Raw genomic sequence first — 20,907 nt, 5'->3', positions numbered from 1 at the left:
AATATGGGTTCAAAATTGGTGGGTTCAAAAGACTAGGACTTAAAACTATGGGTTCAAAATTGTATTTTAGTGGGTTCAATTACTAATTTTTTTCTTAAAATCTAATATTTATATAATAAATAAATAAAAAAATTCAGCCAGGGGGTTCGGGTGACACCTCTGACCAAGCCTTAGAGCCGTCCCTAGTTATAGTGGAGGTTGCTCGGGGATAGATTCTATAGTAGTGGCTAGTTTTGGTGGAAGTGGATGGTTGATGGAAGTGGTTAGTTGGTAGAGATGGTTAAATAGTGGTGGCTAGTTGGCGGAGGGTGCTTTGTGGAGATCATTGGCTCATTGGCTTATTACTAGTGGATGGTAGATGGTCTTGGTAGAAGTGGATGATTGATGGAAGTGGTTAGTTGGTGGTGATGGTTAAATAGTGGTGGCTAGTTGGCGGAGGGTGCTTTGTGGAGATCATTGGCTCATTGGCTTATTACTGGTAGATGACAGATGGTCTTGGTAGAAGTGGATGATTGATGGAAGTGGTTAGTTGGTGGTGATGGTTAAATAGTGGTGGCTAGTTGGTGGAGATTGCTTTGGTGGATGTGATTGGCTTGTTGATGGTTGGATGTTTGCATTGGGTTGTAAAAAACTAGTTGCACCTTGTCTTTCAACTGGTTTTGGCACAATCAACAAGCCCATGATAATTTTCAACCACCAAATCAGGTGGCTAATATTGTAAGACGTAGGGTACAAGAATTCTTGGCTACCAAAGAAGTCCAAACTCATGACGCCTTCATCTCAGCCCTTGTGATCACTTGGTCTTGTCCCCCTCCCTTTTCCATGTTAGGTAAAGCTCAACACCTACCACTCCATTCTTGGCAGTATTGGTTTGGCTGGTGCAGGGGGCATCCTTTGATTTGCAAAGGGGACTTGGATTTTAGGCTTTCGTCACTATATAGGTGAAACTAATGTTCTTGCTAAGTAGGGTTAAGCATGGAATCCGTAAAATCCATAATTCGATTTGGTCCAGTCTAATTCAGTAAGTTTGGATTGATTTTTTGAATCCGTGGTTCGGTTCCGGATTGAAAAATTAAAAATCCGTAATCCACGGATTGGTTCCGAATTGAACCCCACGGTTCCGAATTGGAACCGATCCGGACCGTATGCAAATAGTCTATATTTATATTATACACCCTCCTGTAGTATCTTCTCTTATTCCATATAAAACCTAAATCTGCATAATATCTTCTTTTATTACTTTTGTTTGTTAGCTTTTCGTTTTATTTTATAATGGTATAGATACTTATGGTGGGACCAATTTTCTTATAATTGTTTAAATTCTAAAATAGTATGTCGCTATTATAAAAAGTCATGTTACTGTTTTGGAACAAATATGATGCTATGTTTATATATTTATGAAATTAAAATGTTCTATATTTTTTTTTGTTATTTAATTATATGAATCTGCGGTCCTAAACCGATCCAATACGTATTTAAATGGATTGGTTCAAATGGGTTCCACGATTTAAACAGATTAGATTGGTTCTAAATTTTCAAGAATCGTAGATAACGGATTGGTCCTAATTTTATCTCAATCCAAACCAATTCGAACCATGCTCACCCCTATTGCTACGGAACTATGGGCCGTCTAGGTCGGCCATCAAACAGTTTGGGTTGAGGGATTTCTATTTGTTGTAGAAGTTGAGATCGACTCTTTGGAGGCTCTCCATGTTGTTCAACATCTGAGCAGAGTTGAAACAAATTACAACATTTTACATAATCAGAATTGGCATTGCAAACTCCAGAGGGTGAGGCTTGATTCAAACTCTTATACTAATTGCTTGGCTAAAGAAACTAGAAAGTTGAAGGTTCAAGGTAGCTTCTTCAAGTGCCTCCTCCCTCTATTTTACGATCCTTAGCATCTAATGTACAAGGACTTAGATCCCTTAGTTCTATTAGTAATTAGCTGTTTTATTTGGGCTTAGGCCCCCTTTGTCACCTAAAAAACAAAAAAGAATGAAGAGAGAAAAAAAATGAATTGATTAGTTTGCCCCTTAAAAATAGATAAGGCAAGTAAAAAGGGACCAAATTATCATTACTAATTACATCAATTAAGAACAAAATAAAAAATAAAAAGGTAAAATTGGCACAATTAAAATTATAATAACCACATATGACTCAAAAGTTTAAGTATAGAGTCACTCTTTCCAAACCTCCAAAAAATATTCTATTCTACCTTCTTTTTTCTCCTCCTATTTTTTAAGGTCGACTAGAGAGCTCAACTTAGGAAACCACCTTATGAAGTAGTTGAGCATGGAAAAAATGAGCATGAGCAGAGGATGAATATAACCACTGAAGTTGCAACATAAATAGGGTGGCTAAATATGATAGAGTAGAGTGGTCGAGCTAACTAGAGTAGAGTAGTTGAACCAATCGGGGTAAAGTGGTTGACTAGAATGGTTGACTTGATCAAAAAAGTTAACTTGAAAAATACACTCCCATTACTCGTAAAAATATGCATAGACGAGTGTAGAATTATGTCATACAATCAACTAATAAGAATAAGTTTATAGACCAAGACATATCCATTCATAAAATTCTGAGTGAATGGTTGTGTGACAAAAATTAAATTTATTTAGTGTAGATTCATATGTAGAATAAATTTGAATCACAAAATGATAATTCTGAATAATTGAGTCGGAATTTGTAATGTTATTGCTAGATTAAGGGAGCACTTTTCATAACTATCATATATCCATGATCCTTGCATAAAAATTATGTTTAGTGTTTCTTTCAAAAAAAAAAACGAAATCTGATTTGTTTGATTTACCAAAAACTATTTTTAGATAAATTTTCATTTGTGTCTAGTGAACTTTTGTCATAATTAGTTATTTTTTATATGCAAGCAATCTAGATGCTTATAAGAAGTTTCAAAAAATGAGTAAATATGAATTTTTTTTGGCTAAAAGTATAGGAAAATCCAAACAAAAATATGTCTTTTAGATGAGTTTTTCATTATTTTTAGTGATTTTTTCCCTTTCATATGTCAGTCATTTTTCAAAAACTTTTTAAAAGCATATAAATTAAGTGTATCTAACAAGTAAAAAAAATTCAATAAAAATAAATGAAAACTTGTTTACAATCAAATTTGAAAAATCAAACTAAACAAAATCCAAACTAAACAAATGTGTTTCTTGAAACGGAGGATAAAAGCCTAAAAATTATATTTATATGACAATGCACTATATAATAAATAAAAGGATAAATTTAAGAGTAATGATTTATCCCCCCTTTTCCCCTCATCCCCTTTGACCCCCTCTCTCTCTCATTGGTTACTTTTTCTTTTTCTTTTTCTTTTTTTTCCTGCTCCCCCAATCACCACCCGCCACGTGGCAAAGGGGGGTGAGGGGGTGACCCCCAAAAGGGGGTCCCAAGCATTATTCTAAATTTAATTTTAGTCTCAGTAATTTCAGTTGTACAGTTTATTTTTACAATGTTTAGAAATGATCACATAATCTTTACGTAGTTTGTGAACTGAAATACACCGTTAGATATTTCGTCCAACTTAACAGTAAGTGAGAAATACATGGTAGACATAAGAGGGTTATATATTTATTTTCAAATTTTAAGAGGATAAATCACAAGTATGGGGAGTTAAATCATATATAGAATAAAACACAAGGGTTAACTCAAACTTTTAGTTATTTACTGCATTTTCCTTATCATCAACTATTACATCTTGAGTCACATTACTATTTTTTACACTGATTATTACATTTCGTAAATCATCAAAAAACTCTACAGGGTCCATAACAATTAATCATCTCTGATCAACTTCTTCTTTTCTAACACCCATCTTTGAAATCGACGGACCTGGATCAACATCACTAGCACCATCACTACCTCTGCGTACATCAATCTCAGACAAACTCAGATGACCTCTGCGTTTATGGATAACTGAACTACTTTTCCCAAAACCTCCTAACAACAAATCCCTTCGCTTCTCCGGTAAACCAACAGACATAGTCTGTGTCAAAATCAGAATGGCCTTGGTTGGAGCACAATGCCAAACATCAACATTATCGTTAGTATATTTTTTAAACAACACAACAATAGAGGGGGCCCTTATCCACTAGTCGCCGGTGTCCTTGACCACCGGTAAGTAAGGGGAGTCCGATACTGGCTGCTCATTATTCCTTCCATTTTTGATAAAACACTCCAAATCTTTTATCCTACAAATTCTGTAGATTCTCTTACCTCTACTAACCCTTCTGTTCAGACACCATGGCTTTGATATTTTTTCCCTCTACTCCTCGTACACCGGAGCAAACTTCGCCGGAGCTGACCACCGCCTTTCTTCCCAAAGTCCTATTTACCACGTCAAAAAACGATCTACACACATTTGAGTGAACTGCCCGTAATTCTCGAGATACTCTTCTAAGGAGTACAACATTGTATACCAATACAATCAACAAAAAAGAAAGATAGAAAATGAGGGACGAAACAATGTACCAGAAAACAACTTCACCACAACAGTTATCCCACTGCAAAGGCATATTCCTTTCTGCCATCAAATGTTTTTTAGTACCAAATAAATAGCCAAAGGGGCCCGTGTATAAGGACGGAAATTTCCCATTCAAAATAATTCAAAAATATTATCATTTTCCCACATTTGCTTTATGTCAAACATTATCAAATTTAATGCCCCTTAATTGTTCATCGTACAGTTCTAACTTCCTTACTCATCTCTTAATCTTCTTAATATATCGGGGAATATTCTGTACGTATCATTTGCATACATACGCCGCCTTAAAGTACACTTTACCTTTTAAACAAATGACGAAAATATAGGGATATTTTAGTCTTTTTTATTAAGGCTTAATTTGGAAATTTTGGTTTTTAACATATTTTGGGTTACATTACATCTCTATGTTTTTACACGTTTTTTCAAAAAAAACCAAATAAATCTAAATGTCAACTTTTAACTAACTTCCTAAAATAACCCTAAATCGTTAAGAAACCAAACGATACACTTCAATATACAAATCACTAAAAAAATATATGATTATTCCCAAACATTGAGAATAAATCACACAATTTGGGTAAAGTGAAATTTACCTAAGAAAAGCTGCCCGGGGGGGTGTTTAGGAAAAAAAAGTACAAATTTTTTAGGTTAAGATCACGATAAGGCCTTGTTTGTCATAAATTAAAAAAGTTAAAAAGACACTATTTTATTTAAGTCATATCATCTTATTTAAGTCACATTACCTCTCTATCATATCACTTCAAATCCAACCCATACATAATCCATATTTTATAAAAAGTCAAAAAGTACACTTATTTAGATCATCCAAAATCACTCCTAAAAGACAAAATATGTTAAAATAATTAATAAGATAAAATTTCTCATCAAATTCATAATCATTTCACTTTTTCTCTCACAAAAATCACATTTAACTACCAAAAAAAATCCAATCATCTTTTCAAATACAACTATTTTGGTTTATTAAAATAGTCAAAAACTAAAATAACCAACTTCCTAAACACCCACATAGTTGGAAGTGAGTTGGGATTAAAAAAGTACAAAAAATAAAATATACTAAATAAATTAACAACATAAAATATCACATTCAAATTATAATTATTTTATTTTTTTCTCAAAAAAAAATTAAAAAATCCTTTTCAAATAAAACTAATTTAACTAAACTATTAATCCAAAAAAAACCTAAAAAATCAAATTAAAAAAATTCTTCCCAAATCAATCCAAAAAGTGAGAGGCAAGGCACCCACAAAAGTCCCAACTCCCACTCGTTGCTTAAAAATAAAGGTATCGATAAAGGAGTCGAGACATACGTGGACACGTATGGCATATATAAAGACGCCAACACCGACTCATCATCAGATACATCTTCACCTTCAAATTTCTTTTTCTTTTCAGCTAACGTTCATCCCCCGCCAACCTACCAGTCTCTCTCGCTCTGTCAACGTATTCTCTCTCTCCTCTCTCTCCCCTGAAACTCCTACAATTTTATTCATGCATATATATATCTAGAAAAGAAAGCTAATTTATATGATATACACTCATCGATCGAGACAGATTGGGCGATCCATGGCGGTGTTTCACTTCAGTCTTGTTGTTTCCTTGCTTCTATCGCTGTGCCTGCTTGTACCTTTCACTCAAGCCTCTGATGTTCGCTACTGCGGTCAGTTTGATCTAGATTCTGTTCTTGTTCACTATGTTTTTTTATGAATTCTGCACACTCTCAGGTTTATTATCAGTTTTTTGGTATGTTTTCGATATGTTTCATCGCGATTTTGTTTGTTTGGGGTCAGATTAGGGTTTTTGAATCTGTAGATGTGGTAATATTCGTTTTTGGAAGACGCTTTTGCTTTGGTCGATCAAATCTTGTGTAGTTTTCCGGGAAAAGTGCTTCCTTTTTATATTTTATTTTTAAAAACAGAGAAAAAAGGTGGGAATTGAGAGAAACAAATTGAATCTTAGGTTTTTTGGGGATTTTTTTCTAAAAATTATATCCATTATGTGCAACTCAGTTAGGAAAAAGAAATTTACCAAGCCTATTACTATTACAGGTGCTTGGATCTAATGAAGTTGGGTTGGTTGAATGGAATTTGGATTTCACTTTTACCAACCCAAAAAGCTTACTAATTTCTTTCTTTTTCTACGTTCTTCTGATACCATTAAAATGGGAGGTTAGTGGAAAGAAACTCCTTGAATCAAAAGAAAGTCTGTCTCCATTAAGATGCTTATTATTTTTTCTTTTTGAAAAAATACTAGTCCTAGAGTTTTGACATAGTTACATCGACCTTCCTTTTACTAAGGTTGATGGGATCGAAACTAATGTGGATGATGTGAAGGAACAAAGATAAACAAAATCAAATTTTTCTTCTATATGACCAACAAATTACTAATGACAACAGGGCTAAGTGTTATGTGAATTGAAATCTTAGGAGGGTCCAATGTAAGTATGCCAAACTTGTGGGGTTTATTATTTTTTCTCCGAACTTCAAAGGGGGTTGGTGGTTGTCTTTTTCATGCTGTTATTTGGAACAATAACTAATATATTTTAGGCTTTTGAAATACTTGCAGATAAGAAAGCTGACTATGCTGTTAAAGTCAGTGGAATTGAGATATCTCCTGATCCTGTGGCTAGAGGCAGGCCGGCCACCTTCAGTATTTCAGCAACTGCAGGTAGCATCCTAGTTTGAGATCTTCTCTTTGATTTTTCCATTTTCTCCAGAAATTGTAGGCTTAATGTTTGTTTATCAGTCAAAATTTGTTCTTACATATCACCATCCCATGATTTTTCTAATATATGCCAAAGGTTCATTTTGCATGCTGCACTTTTTTGCCATTGTTTCATATTTAGAAAATATGGATGTGAGAACACTATAATGGAAGATGAGAAAAGTGTGCTTCAGAATGATGCTATGCATAAAATTTATTGTCTTATGATGATTTAACTGAAACATACCAATGGCGGATGCAAAAATTATAACTAGAGGAGGCCATACTTGATTACAAAGTTCTAATTATTTCTTTCATAGCAACAGTATTGTACGTAACTATATTAAAAGATACATTTTTATAAGCATAAAAAATGAAAAATATCATTAAATTCACAAATAAAATTCTCAATCAAGAAAGAGTATTTTGATTTTCCAAGTTAAAGAAAACATTGATCAGGCCTTTTCTGATAAGTATTTTGGTTTGTTGTTTAAAATATTTTATGCTTGGACTTATCATTATATTTATTTGTTTTCCTGATCAGTAGGAGGCCATAGCCTGGGAATTAGTAGTCTAAACAAAACTTGAATACTTAACCTTTTAGTGTACACGACCTCCAATCAATTAGGATTGAACTATTGTGACTCATCATTATTTTCTTCTAATGTCTCAAAAAATAAATTATTGTATAAAATTTAGTTGTGGGGCTAGTCTTTTATAAATTAAACAAGAAGACAGTATAAATTGCAATTTACTGAAAATATATTACTATAAAATAATTTGTGGGGCCACCTCTTCTATGGGTAATGGGAGGGCTACTAGACTTCAGATTGGCCTTTCAAATCAAATAGGATTTCAAACCCCCCCCCCCCCCCCAAAAAAATAAAAAATAAATAAATAAATAAATAAATCAGCCGTTGAGCATGCCTACCATTTTATATAAGATGTGTCATCATTTTATGTTGACTATATGTAATGGTTTGGATTAAAAATAATAATGAAATTACCGTGCAGCTTCCATTTTATGTTGCTTTGATGGATTAGTGCAAACTAGTGGTTCTTCATTCTTTCTAGGATTTTTAAGAGAGGTGAGGAAAATGATTTTGGAAGAACTACGATTCTCCCTCTTTAGATACTCTTATTCCTTCTTTATTGATTTCTCTTGAACTATAGTGTGGAGAGTTCTAGTGCCCTCTATTTGATTGTATATATGTATATATAAATGTTGGCTAGCGTTGTAAATAGAGATATGGATATACGTAATTTGACTAACGAAATGTCCTTTGATAGAGCCGTGTGGAGAAGAAGGATTCATGTAGCCGACCCCATTTGATGGGAGTTAAGGCTTGGTTTGGTTATATGTATATGTAAATATTATGTATGTTACTTGCAATTGTGATAGTGTTTGGCATCTTATGTTTGTAGAAGGTTAAAGGGAAGATTTGATCATTTACTTTTGTTCATTAAATAATTGGTTTGGAAGAGTCAACTATGTTTGCAATGTATTGAGGGTATATGAAGGTGGTCAAAGGCCCACCCTTTTATGAATGTAAAGGCCAAACATCATTGGTATGTTGCTTGCCTAGTTGCCCATACACTTGCTTTGGGATCATTCAACTTGTTTTATGGTATGTAGTTAAGCTTCCTTATCAATAGAGATACTCAAAATCAGTTTTTCAAACACAATATTTGTTTTGAAATGTAACATTTTATATGCTTTCATATCATTTTGGCATTTGCTTGTTTCTAAATAGTTTAATTTTAAGTTACAAAAAGCGAGATTTGCTTATAGAACTTGAAAACATCTTGTGGATTGTTTCATAAGTTAATTTAATGAGATACACTTGAGGCTCATTCATATAAACCGGGATGTTCATATATACATGAATATGGTTGCACCATGTTGACAATCGTCGGTGATGTTGGTAGACCCTCGGCCTTCTGGGATGGCATGAGACCACTGGAGCAGGAGATAACCTCCTTTTATTAGAGAATTGGATCATGGGGACCAGCTCACTCTTGAGAGTTGTGTTTAGTAGGTGTGATACACCTTATTAGGTACCATAGTGGGGAGGAGTGATACACTTCTTGTGGTATCACATGTCTATTTGATCTTCTTGCAGAGGTCTCTATCATGTCTGAGACTGGCCAAAGTGGGGTCACCTTGAGAGGGCTAAACTAAGCAACTTTGATGATCCCTCAACTCTAGCCGCCAATCATGTCTCTAGAGATCCTGCACAGGATCATAGGTTTTTTGAGTGTCCCATGATCAAGGTAGAGACTCCAGGGGTCCCTAGGTCCTACTCTTGACTTGGGCAGGCATGATAATGTGAGTGTCATTATTGAGTTCTAATGGTGTCGTGAGGCAAGGTGCCTAGGTGAGCCAATTGTCCCCGACCTAGCTATCCACCTAGTATGGGTGTTGAGGCAAAGCCACAAGCCCAGGTTAATGCATTGTCTTGTAGAGCCAATATCCAATATGCTTGGTTGTAATCTGTTGGCCACATGACAAGTACTTACACACCTATATATGTAGCTTAGTTCACATGCATATATGGGCGTTTGGTTGCTTGCAATTGTTTTAGGCAAGTTTTCAAGGAAAGTAATATTTGGATACAAAACCTAAAATTTACGAGTTATTTTTCTTTATTTTCCTAATCAACACTTAGGACTACATGCAAAAACAACATACATGTATTAAAGCTATGTTTGGTTGAGAGATTTGGGAAGGGATTTGTAAAGGGAAATGGAAAGAGAAAGGGAAAATGTATGTAAAATTAGGTGAAATGTAAATATATTTTATTCATATTTCACCTACATTTTCCCTTTCCCTTCCCAAATCCCCCATCCAAACACAACATTAGAGTGTATACAAAATATATGCATATCTATGCATTTAGTAGTTAATAGACATATATGTACGTGTGCTTGTAAAGTTGTATATATACCAACTTTAAAGTTATATACATGCATATATATATGATTGTTTAAGTAAGTATGTATGTATGTATGTTAATATTGTGAGATATGAGGTGCTATTTAATGTACCTGCAGGGGTAGGTTTTGGATCCACTTTTTTCTTGGCTGACACCTTAGGATATTAAGAGGTATTAAACAATTATATTGTGAAAAAATAAAATATTGATAATTCACATTTTATCGTAGACATAAGCGTGGCCTATTTATTGTAATTTAGATACGTGGACAGATGAGTGATGTTAATTACATTGCTAGGTGAATTCACTTGTAGCATAGCTAGCACACATGAAGTGAATGATATTTGCTACGAACTAAAAAGAAAAATCCATTACAGTTTATAATAATGGTAAACAATAAATTTGTTAGAATTTACCTACACCTACCACCACCTACTACCACACCTACTACACCTACCACCAATTTACCCTCACCTACTCCTCACCTACTACCCAAACCCTCTCCTATATAATGAGCTACTCTGATTTGTAATACAATTAACACATCAATCAATAATACATATTTCATTCTCTCTATTTTTCCATACATCAAATTTAACATGGTATCAGAGCGGGTTTAGAACCTAATATTTTCGCGTTCCCGGCGGGCGGCAACCTCACCTTAGCCGCCCGCCGGACCTCAAGTGCATGTATGCGTTGTGGTTCTGTGTATCAGTGGCGTGTTGAGTGTGTGTATGTCAATGGTGTGGATGTGTGTATGAGTGGTGAAATTGGTGGCAGTGTGTGTGTGCCTGAGTGTGCATGTATATGCATATGCCATGTGTGTAGAGACCCAGCTAGAGAGATCAAGTTCAGAGAGAGAAGAGAAAAGAAAAAAAAAAAAATTCCACTGTGCCGGTACCAACCGACCCACCAAGTCCGAATGCTGCTATGCCCACGGAGCCATGCTACACCCCCGTGTTCCCGGCGGCGGCACTCACCGCGCCGGCCAGGGTGCTTTCGGACACCTGTGCCGCGGCGGCCGCATGTTCGCTCCGCCCAGATCTGGCGCCGCTGGCACCGCCGCTGGCACCGCCGCATCCACGTCAACCAGCAGCGCTACGCTGTCGCCTCCGCCATCGCCGCCTCTGCCGTTCCCTCCCTCGTCCTGGCTCGCCTTGACTAGGGTTCTTCCATCTGATGAAGTGCAACCAGTGGTGAGGCCCATTCCGCAGGACGTGACGAGGGCACCAATGATGAAGACCCTCGAAACCCGGAGCCGTCCCTGCCGAGCTGAAGGCTTCAGTTCTTGTAGAATATCATATCACCCCACTCTCTCTTACTTTATTTCTCCCTTTTCTTTTCTTTTATTCTATATATATATATATATATATATTTTCGTGCGCCTCCCCCGTTTTCCATTATCTTCTTCTTCTTTATTTATTTATTTTTTTCTATTCCACCGACAACCCATTTCACTTTTCTTCTTATTATTATATACACCTTTTCTATTCTACATTATGCTCCACTCACCACTATCATCACATTTTCCCACTTTTTCAAACCCACTTCAATTATATCCCTCCTTTCCCTTACTTTCTTCCACCCACGATTTCACCATTTTCTTTTATTTTAATATATCTATATATATATATATTTTTTTTTTTTTTTCTAAAAAAAAAAAAAAAAAAAAAAAAACATACACCACTATTTTTCTTATCCCCCATCCACAAATATTTTTCTCTATTTTCTTTATCCATTGTTTTATTTTATTTTATTTCTCTTATTACACAAAACAACATTCACAACATCACACCTTGTCATTTTATTCATATCAGGGGCTCAACCCCGATCACAATTTTACACCACCAAAAAAAAAAAAAAAAAAAAAAAAAAAAAAAGCAATTTAAAAAACATCAACAACAGCAACAAATCAACCACATCCACAAGCAGGATTTTCTTCTCTACTCTGCCGCCGGTCTTTTCTTCTTGCCTCCGTCCTGGGCGGCCCTTGCCGGTGTTGCCTCCGTGTTTTCCACGCCACCGAGCACGTTCACTCTCTCATACTCCTCCACTGCAGCATATGGAGGACCTCCAAATCGGAACATCACGGTGGCCTTCCGCTTCAGCTCCTTGTTTTCTGCCCTAAGCACACTTATCTCTGCTCGCGCATCCTTATACATGCGTTGGAGCAGAGCCAGCTGGGAGTTTAAATGCTGCACCTCATTTGTCCTACTCTGCAGCCGGTTCGACAGGTTTGTGACCGCCGTCATGCTTTCCACACATACCTTCAAAGTATACTGATTGGCCTCCACATCCGACAGCACTGCCATTCTTTGCTCCACAGACCGCATCGGAAAGTTCAACGGAGTATACCCAGCGGTGTTTGGTTGAGGTTCCAGTGCCACCGCACCAGTTCTCTCTCTCGTTGACTCGTTGAGGTCGGGAAAGAGGGTGAGCAGTCCACGGGAAGACGAGGACGAGGCCATTTTTCTGGGCAACAGAGTGTTACAGCGTATTACAGAGTTTCTCTCTCAGCACAACAGTGTTACAGCCTCTCTCTCTCAGCACAACGAAGAGTTTTACAGAGGATTTCGCAGTTTTTTTGCTTCTGCCTCGGCCTCAGGCTCTGTCATGGTTAAATAGCCGAGGCAGCCACGCGCATCGCGCGCCTCTTGCCGCCCGACACACTGGCACGCCTTTTCATGGCACATCTTTTGATAAAATGGACACGCCTTTTGATGGCACACCTTTTGATGAATTGGGCACGCCTTTTGATGGCACGCCTTTTTTGACAACTTTGGGCACACCTTTTGAGGGTGCAACTTTTTCAGGGGTCCGACAAGACTCTGTAAACTGTCCCGACATTGATTCCGGTTAGCTCCTTTATGCGTCCGACAAGACTCTGTAAACTGTCCCGACATAGATTCCGGTTAGTTTCTACAAGGGTCCGACAAGACTCTGTAAACTGTCCCGACATAGATTCCGGTTAGTTTCTACAAGGGTCCGACAAGACTCTGTAAACTGTCCCGACATAGATTCCGGTTAGTTTCTACAATGGTCCGACAAGACTCTGTAAACTGTCCCGACATTGATTCCGGTTAGTTTCTACAAGGGTCCAGCAAGACTCCGTAAACTGTCACAACATTGTCTTCTACAACGGTCCGACATGACCCCATAAACTGTCTTCTACAACGGTCCGACATGACCCCATAAACTGTCTTCTACAACGGTCCGACATGACCCCATAAACTGTCTTCTACATCGGTCTGACACCACCATACAGTGTCCTCTACAACGTTATGACACCCCATACAGTGTCTTCACCAACGGTCTGACACGACCATACAGTGTCTCCTATCCTTATTTATTTTTATGTATTTTCTTGTTTTACTCCTCTCTCCAAACTCAAGTTGGTTAGTTTCTATCCTCCTTGAGTTTGCGGGGGCTGTTAGAATTTACCTACACCTACCACCACCTACTACCACACCTACTACACCTACCACCAATTTACCCTCACCTACTCCTCACCTACTACCCAAACCCTCTCCTATATAATGAGCTACTCTGATTTGTAATACAATTAACACATCAATCAATAATACATAATTCATTATTTAACAAAATTCATTCTCTCTATTTTTCCATACATCAAATTTAACAAAATTGTTTTAGCATTATTTTACCTAAAAATGATCATTCTACCCGAGTGTAGATTGTCAACAAAACAAAGGCCAAAGGTGAAGATTGTACATTACTAAACCTTTGTGGTGGAGTTCAATGCAATGTATTAGTTCTCATGCCTTATTCCTATGAATCATGCCATAGTATGGAAGAAAGTAGTTGAACATAGATAAGACTTGAAACAACAATATCATATAATCAATTTGAATCTATGCCGAGGCCAACAATGGAGAGGGTTTATTTATTCAGGAGGTTAATGGAAAGGTATAGAGAAAAGAAAAAATATCTCATTGTGTTTTTATAAATTTGGAGAAAGCCTATGATAGGGTCCTAGAGATTTAGTATGTTGGGCTTTGGAAAATAAAGGAGTTATGAATTGAAATATTGAAATGATGAGGGACATGTATGATAGAGTTATGACCAAACTGATATATGGACATATGGGGAATTGCTGGGTGGGGGAAGGAAGTGGCAAGAGGTAAAGGGATGGGAAGATAGATGGAACCTAGGCTACGCGCGGGGGGGGGGGGGGGGGGGGGGGTTTATTGTGGTTGGTTGGAATTGTACAAACCTTTAGAATTATAAAAACATTTGATAACATTGATTTATTTGGCGTTACTTGGTGACTTTTGGTTTGAATCAACATTTTTCTAATGATTTCTGCTTTTTTTTTTTTTTTTTTTAGCTAACCAAAATGAGATTTTAATCCTTGCGTTTAATAGAAATAGTAACTGATGTAATTGTTGTTTGGACCTTAAGACGTGAATTATTTACTATCAGTATCTTCTTACACTTCTATTGTCATGTACAAAACTCTATATTTCACAGAAATATATGTGCTTATTTCAATTTCTGGGTTAAAGATTTACAACTTCATTTTATCTATTTTAATTGCCAAGAACTTCTCGCTTCTGTCTTCACTGCTTGCGTGTTTGTTCATTTCTCTGTGTGGGTTTTTCTTCGGACCTACTCCTGATATCTGGTTGTTATATTTGAAATTTCTTTTGAATGAGTAGTCCTTGTGCCCCTCATGATTGAGTGAACATACTTAGACATGCCCAGTCCTTTGAGGAAATTTTCCGTGTGATTGTTCTTTCTGAGTTTGGCAAGATTTTTTGTTGTTTATCATTCAGGTGAAGCAATCTCTGGAGGAAAATTGGTGATTGATGTTGCATATTTTGGATTCCACATCTACAGTGAGACTGATGAACTCTGCGGGAAGACATCTTGCCCCATTTCTGCTGGTGATTTTTTAATTTCTCACTCTCAGGATTTACCTGGGTTCACTCCACCGGTAAGTCAACTTATAATTTAATTGTTGCAATGATATTGTGCATTAACATACTATGTGTTTATTTCATGTTTAGAACAACCCATGTCCAATTGGTGGCTTTCGTTTGTGGTTTGGAATCAATCAAAGACACAGCTTGCAATCTCATCTGGAACGCATTAATAAAAAGCAATTTTTTTCTAATTTCTTAGCCTCTCTCTTTCCAGGGATTGCAACTTCTGATGGCTTGCCTTTGTAGTCGCTATTGCTTGGTGTTGATTGCCTTAGGTTAGGCCTTTAGGAGTAAAACATAGTAATGAATTTTTTTGTAATGGTTGGTATTGCTTGCCTCGGGCCTTTAGTATATTTCTATTGGACGCTTTAATGCAATTTGTTAGTGACTTTCAGCCGAAGCCTATGTTTTTTGAAATTGCATTACTACGAAAATGGTTGTATTATGATGTGATTCAATGTATTGGAAATACAAAACATATAGTAACTAATATTTTCACTCCATTCGGGAAAAGAAAATGATCCATAGCTATCAAAACATCCAAGAAAGGTTAGGCGATAGCCCTGTAGGTAGCCTAGGGGCTGTAACCCTGATTGCTTAGGCAATATCTTTGGTTGTTTTCCTGGAAACTTTATAACTTGAATCTGTTGCTTGGCATACCTTTATAACTTATTTGGTCTATATTAGGTAGCAGTATATATGAATTTTGCCAACTCAAGTATGACATCATTACATCACTGTAATCCTTAGAAAATAATTTTAATTGTCAACAGTTGCGGGAAAAACTGTCATGGCATCAGTCACAACATTCATAATCCATCAAAATCAAGTCAATAACGTCAAATTAAATATTGATAGAAAGATAGCTACTTAATTGAATATGGAATTGGTTAGAAAGTTTTTGTTTAATAGTCGTATTGTCTATCTTGCCTTGTTATACATTGCTTGAAGTTAAGTACCTTTTTCAGATTAATTTCAAAGATCTGCTTTTTTTCATTGTTGCGATTATTGTTAATTTCCAAGAACAATGGATGCCCAGTTAGGAGAAATTACTAGTGTTTTTCATTGTTTAGGCTGTAAGTTTAGGGTTCAAATAACAATCTTACTTTGTATGTGCCTTTTACCATGGAGCTTACGGTGTTTTGATATATATACAGGGTACATACACTCTTACAATGAAGATGGAAGATGGAAACAAAAATCAGTTGACTTGCATCAACTTTGATTTCAGCATTGGGTTTTTTGTATCTGACGCTGTAGCTGCGCTTTGAAGATTGGTTTCATCAGCCACTGCTTGTAGCGTATAATCAATGTATATGATGAAACTCTTTTATCTACTGTTTCAGACCTTACATCTATTTCTGCCTTTCCAGTGTCATGTGATGTTTGATTATGACTATTAAAAATCAATCATATCTGTACATTTGATCCATGTGCCTAAAATTTTTTCGACATTTGTGATAATTGTTTTAGTATACTCATGACTTCCCTTTAATGTTAAATCAGGTAATTGTGATAAAAATTAGCGAGTGATTGATCATTGTGACTAAATAGAAAGTCCACTATAGAAAATTCGTTGACACTATCATAAACCTTGATTTTGCTACGAATAACTTTTTATTTTAATTTTATGGGGATTGAAACTCTAATGTCGAGTTCCTTGGAACCCAAAGAAAAATGAGTAGAGATCTTTTCTTTCTTCTTTTTTGGGTTAAAAAATTAGATCTCTTTTAACACGTTAGATCCTAAGACGGGTTTTATTTTTTTTTAAATTTGAAAAATTGAGTTTTTTGTTTTTGTTTTTGTTTTTTTTTTTTAGTGAATTTTTAAAATAATATACTTAAAAAGTATAATATTTGTGATTTTTTTTTTAAAATTCACTAAATACAAAAATATATAAATGAGTATATTTTTATATTTAGTTGTATTCAATGAATATTTTTAAAGATATTTGTATAAATTTTATATTTTTTAAGTATACTAAGATTAAGTGGATCTAAAAAAAAAAAAAAAAAATTTGATTAAAATATTTTAAAAAATTATTAAAAATACAAATTCAAAACTCATAAAATCACTTTTAAAAACTCAAAATCAAATAAAGTGATCTTTTTGTTCTCCCTCTTATATTGCCAACTACCAAAGTAAAAGTGTACGAATGAGCTCTAATTTCCATACGACTTTGCTCCAGGAACAAAAGTAACCCTAAATATAGCCTTTCAATGACATAAATATGAATGGTGATATACAAATAAAATTTATACATATATATCGTTTTTATTTATTGTGAATTTTTTGTACCAAATTCACATATGGAATGATACGGATGTTGGTGGTAATTTTATATCAAACTAAAAAACTGACTACTATAATTTATAATTTTAAAAATATTACTATAATATCGTTCTAAATTAGTTCTATTTATAATTTTTGTAAATCATTTTCTTTATGGACACTGGGGTCACTCACAATCATCCAGAATCCTCATGTCTCCAAATTATTATTAAAGTCTAGTGACATATATTATATATATGCCTAATATAAACATACATACATGCATATATACAGAAATATATGTATAGATGATTCCATTTCTTTCAATTTTTTTCAGATAATAGACACATGAATATGCATATGGATTTTGAACTGGTAATGCAATTAATCCAAAACTTGTGGTTAAAATTCATATTGATGGAAGATGCATCTGTATGCTTGTATAGGAAATATTGAAATTGTTTGTAAAGGAAAGAAAGCATAGACATACATAGGTGCACACTCTCACTCACATGAATACAGCATATCTCCCTCCACTAGTTGGATACAAAAAATTATTGTATTGTGTAGTGAAACTCAGAAGTTGCTAGAAATTGCTCTATCCACTTTTCAGTGAGGTTCAAAGTATTGAAAACATTAGTCATGGCTGGTTCAAAAGAGTTAAGTCACTATAGTTGCTTTATATTGAGAGAGAGAGAGAGAGAGAGAGAGAGAGAGAGAGAGAGAGAGAGAGAGTCATTGATGAAAAAGAAAAAAAAGAAGAAAAGTTGCTTTTTCTCCCTTGTGACTGCATTATAACCCATGGCACACCTTGTCTCCCTGGGCTTTAGCTCTGATCTAGTGCAACAATCCCCATCAAAGCTATACAACCAATCAGATCATGCCATGCCAAGGCACAGAAGGAACATCCATTTCCAATTTTCCCCCCCTCTTCTTTTTACCCTTTTATCCTTCTGCTAAGGAGGTGTCCAGAACTCTTAAATTACCCAAGTAATGCTTAGGCTTCCCCCCCCTTTCCCCTTTTTTTAAATCTTTTTGAAAGGTGAATCTTGATGTAGCGGTAAGATTATTTCATTATGATCTATATATACATTATGGGTTCAAAACATGAAAATAGTCCGTTTGTGTGCAAAAATGCATCTGGTCCTTTCCAAACTTTTGCAATAGCAAGGGTCTCGTATTAACCAAGCAATGCTTAGACTTCCTTTTCATTTTTTTGATACTTTTTGAAAGGTTAGTCTTGATGTAGAGGTAAGATTATTCCATTATGATATGTTCATTATGGGTTTGGAACATGAAAAATAGTCTCTCCGCATACATTCTTTCCAAACCCTGCAATAACGAGAGTCTCGTGCACTAAATTATCCTACTTTGTCCCCTTTTTTGATACTTTTGTTTCCCCTTCTCATCTAAACCTTGAGGTTATTTCAGACAGTCATTTTAGGATAATTTTCACATTGTGGTGAAATTAACACCACCAGCCCCTTTTATATATTCTTCTTGTTAGTTGTGATTGGACATTGAGCTAGGGGACACCAAAGAGGAGGGAATGCCATTGCACAGCTGAACCTCTATTCGAAAGCAATTATTCAAAACTTCAAAAAGCAAGCCACCAACAACTTTCCATTCCACTTTCAACCAATTTGAAATCAAAAAGGACGAAAGATCTCTTTCAACCCTTCCTCCTCACAAGAATCACTACCCATTCTCAGCCATAACCTATCCTCCTTTTCTTCATTCCTTTAACTTGGTATATTATATCATCATCCCATGTGATTCATTCATTCATATTCTTCAGAAAAGGAATGTAAAAAAGATGAAAGGCATGAAAGGAAGATTCCTAAAGAAACTCAAATCCATCTCAACAATCACTTCTCTCAGACAAAGTATAGTTTTTCAGGCAAATCCTTCTCACCAAAACTTCCATACTGATGCAACCAACATCATCAATGTACCCGAGCTGGTGAATCAAGTCAAAGATGAAGAATTTGATTCACCATCCCACGTCAGTGAGAAAGAAAAGTTTGGATCCGTTACAGAGTCGAAAGACATAATAGTGCCTGCCAACGACCATCATGATATTCCTATTGTATCGGAGTCTGGAAGCACTAGTGCTTGTACTGTTTCATTGCCCGTGACACAATTGTTGACAGAACCTGAAACATGTGATTTTCACCCAATTTTGAAGATTGATAATGAAGAATTTCCAACACTGTTGGATTTTGAAGAGAAGTGTCCACCGGGAGGGAGTGAGTTGGTGATTCTGTACACGACTAGCTTGAGGGGAATCAGGAAGACATTCGAGGATTGTTGCAGTATCCGATTCTTATTGGAGAGTTTTCGCGTTCTTTACCACGAAAGAGATGTTTCAATGCACTTGGAGTTTAGGGAGGAGCTGTGGAGGATCGCAGGTGGGAGAGTAGTCCCACCGAGGCTTTTCATCAAGGGAAGGCACATTGGAGGGGCGGATGAGGTGGTCGGGTTGCACGAGCAAGGGAGACTAAGGAACCTCCTCCGTGGAATTCCACCGAAACCTTACAATGGACCTTGCAATGGGTGTGGAGGGGTGTGTTTTGTGGTGTGTTTCAACTGTAATGGTAGTTGCAAAGTCATTGCTGATGAGGGGCTAAACTGTGAATTGTCACTAGTTAGGTGTCCAGAGTGCAATGAAAATGGATTGATTAAGTGCTCAATTTGCAACTGATTGGTGTTTTGTTTTCTTGTAATATATATGATCTTTTAATTTTAGTTCCAGTGTTGACACTCCAAAAGTTTTAGATGTGTTTGGTTTCTTGAATTGATTCTATTTGTGGATTAGCTTGTGTAGATGAAAAGGGTACAATTTGATAGTCTTTTTGTTGAAACTTCAGGATTTGAGTTGCAGAATTCTACAGCATCTGCAATGTTTGGTATATTGGAATGGAATGATTAATCTATAGAATACTCATTCTCTTATGTTTGGTTCACTAAAAGAAAAGGAATTTACATTAAAAATGGAATCACCACTTACCAATTTAAGAGAATGGTCATTCCACTCCATTCATACCTAAAATTGTTCTAATGATTTAAACACTACCTTTGAGTAAACAGTGAAAGTAGCAGAACAGCCTGCTATAGTAGCATTGTTGATTCTCATCTTCATTTTAACGATTTATTTATTTAATTTTTAAGTTTTATGATAAGGAACTTTTCAAGACAAGTTATTTGTAATTCCTTGCAAACCACATGTATCAATTAAATTACCCACAAGGTATCAGTTAAGTTTCGGAGACAACCCAATAAAAGTCAAACACCATGTCAAAGTTTATGGCTTGCCCTAGAGTTCGGAAGAGGATCTTCTCTAGCATTATCTTTATCTAGCCATCTACTGAATGATGACTAAATGAAAAAAGTGTCGGATAAAATTCAGACCCCTAGGTGCCTATGAAATTTCCAGAAGCAATCCAATCAAAAATTTAAAAGCTCTGGATATGGTAAATTAGTTACTTTTACTAGCATGCAGATGCAGAACCAATGTAAGTTTGGA

At 35.8% G+C, this 20,907-nt stretch overlaps 2 protein-coding genes across 2 annotated transcripts; both read left to right on the top strand.

Annotated features, from left to right (window-relative positions):
- The first annotated feature begins 5,770 nt into the window (after positions 1 to 5,770).
- Positions 5,771 to 16,542, top strand: LOC114316949 (uncharacterized). Its single transcript, XM_028263655.2, has 5 exons — positions 5,771 to 5,968; positions 6,080 to 6,185; positions 7,091 to 7,192; positions 14,961 to 15,121; positions 16,268 to 16,542. Exons 1-5 carry the CDS (start codon positions 5,846 to 5,848, stop codon positions 16,379 to 16,381), a joined length of 606 nt encoding a protein of 201 aa, XP_028119456.2. The 5' UTR covers positions 5,771 to 5,845; the 3' UTR covers positions 16,382 to 16,542.
- Positions 16,543 to 16,674: 132 nt separating this feature from the next.
- LOC114316950 (uncharacterized protein At5g39865) lies at positions 16,675 to 20,152 on the top strand. The gene has a single exon (XM_028263656.2). It carries the CDS (start codon positions 19,198 to 19,200, stop codon positions 20,083 to 20,085), a length of 888 nt encoding a protein of 295 aa, XP_028119457.2. The 5' UTR covers positions 16,675 to 19,197; the 3' UTR covers positions 20,086 to 20,152.
- The last annotated feature ends 755 nt before the right edge of the window (positions 20,153 to 20,907 follow it).

The sequence above is a fragment of the Camellia sinensis genome, chromosome 12 (genome assembly GCF_055761805.1).
Source record: "Camellia sinensis isolate YWXY chromosome 12, ASM5576180v1, whole genome shotgun sequence".
Classification (NCBI taxonomy): domain Eukaryota; kingdom Viridiplantae; phylum Streptophyta; class Magnoliopsida; order Ericales; family Theaceae; genus Camellia; species Camellia sinensis.
The sequence above is the reverse complement of the archived record's forward strand: the minus strand, read 5'-3'. Positions and strand labels throughout refer to the sequence as shown.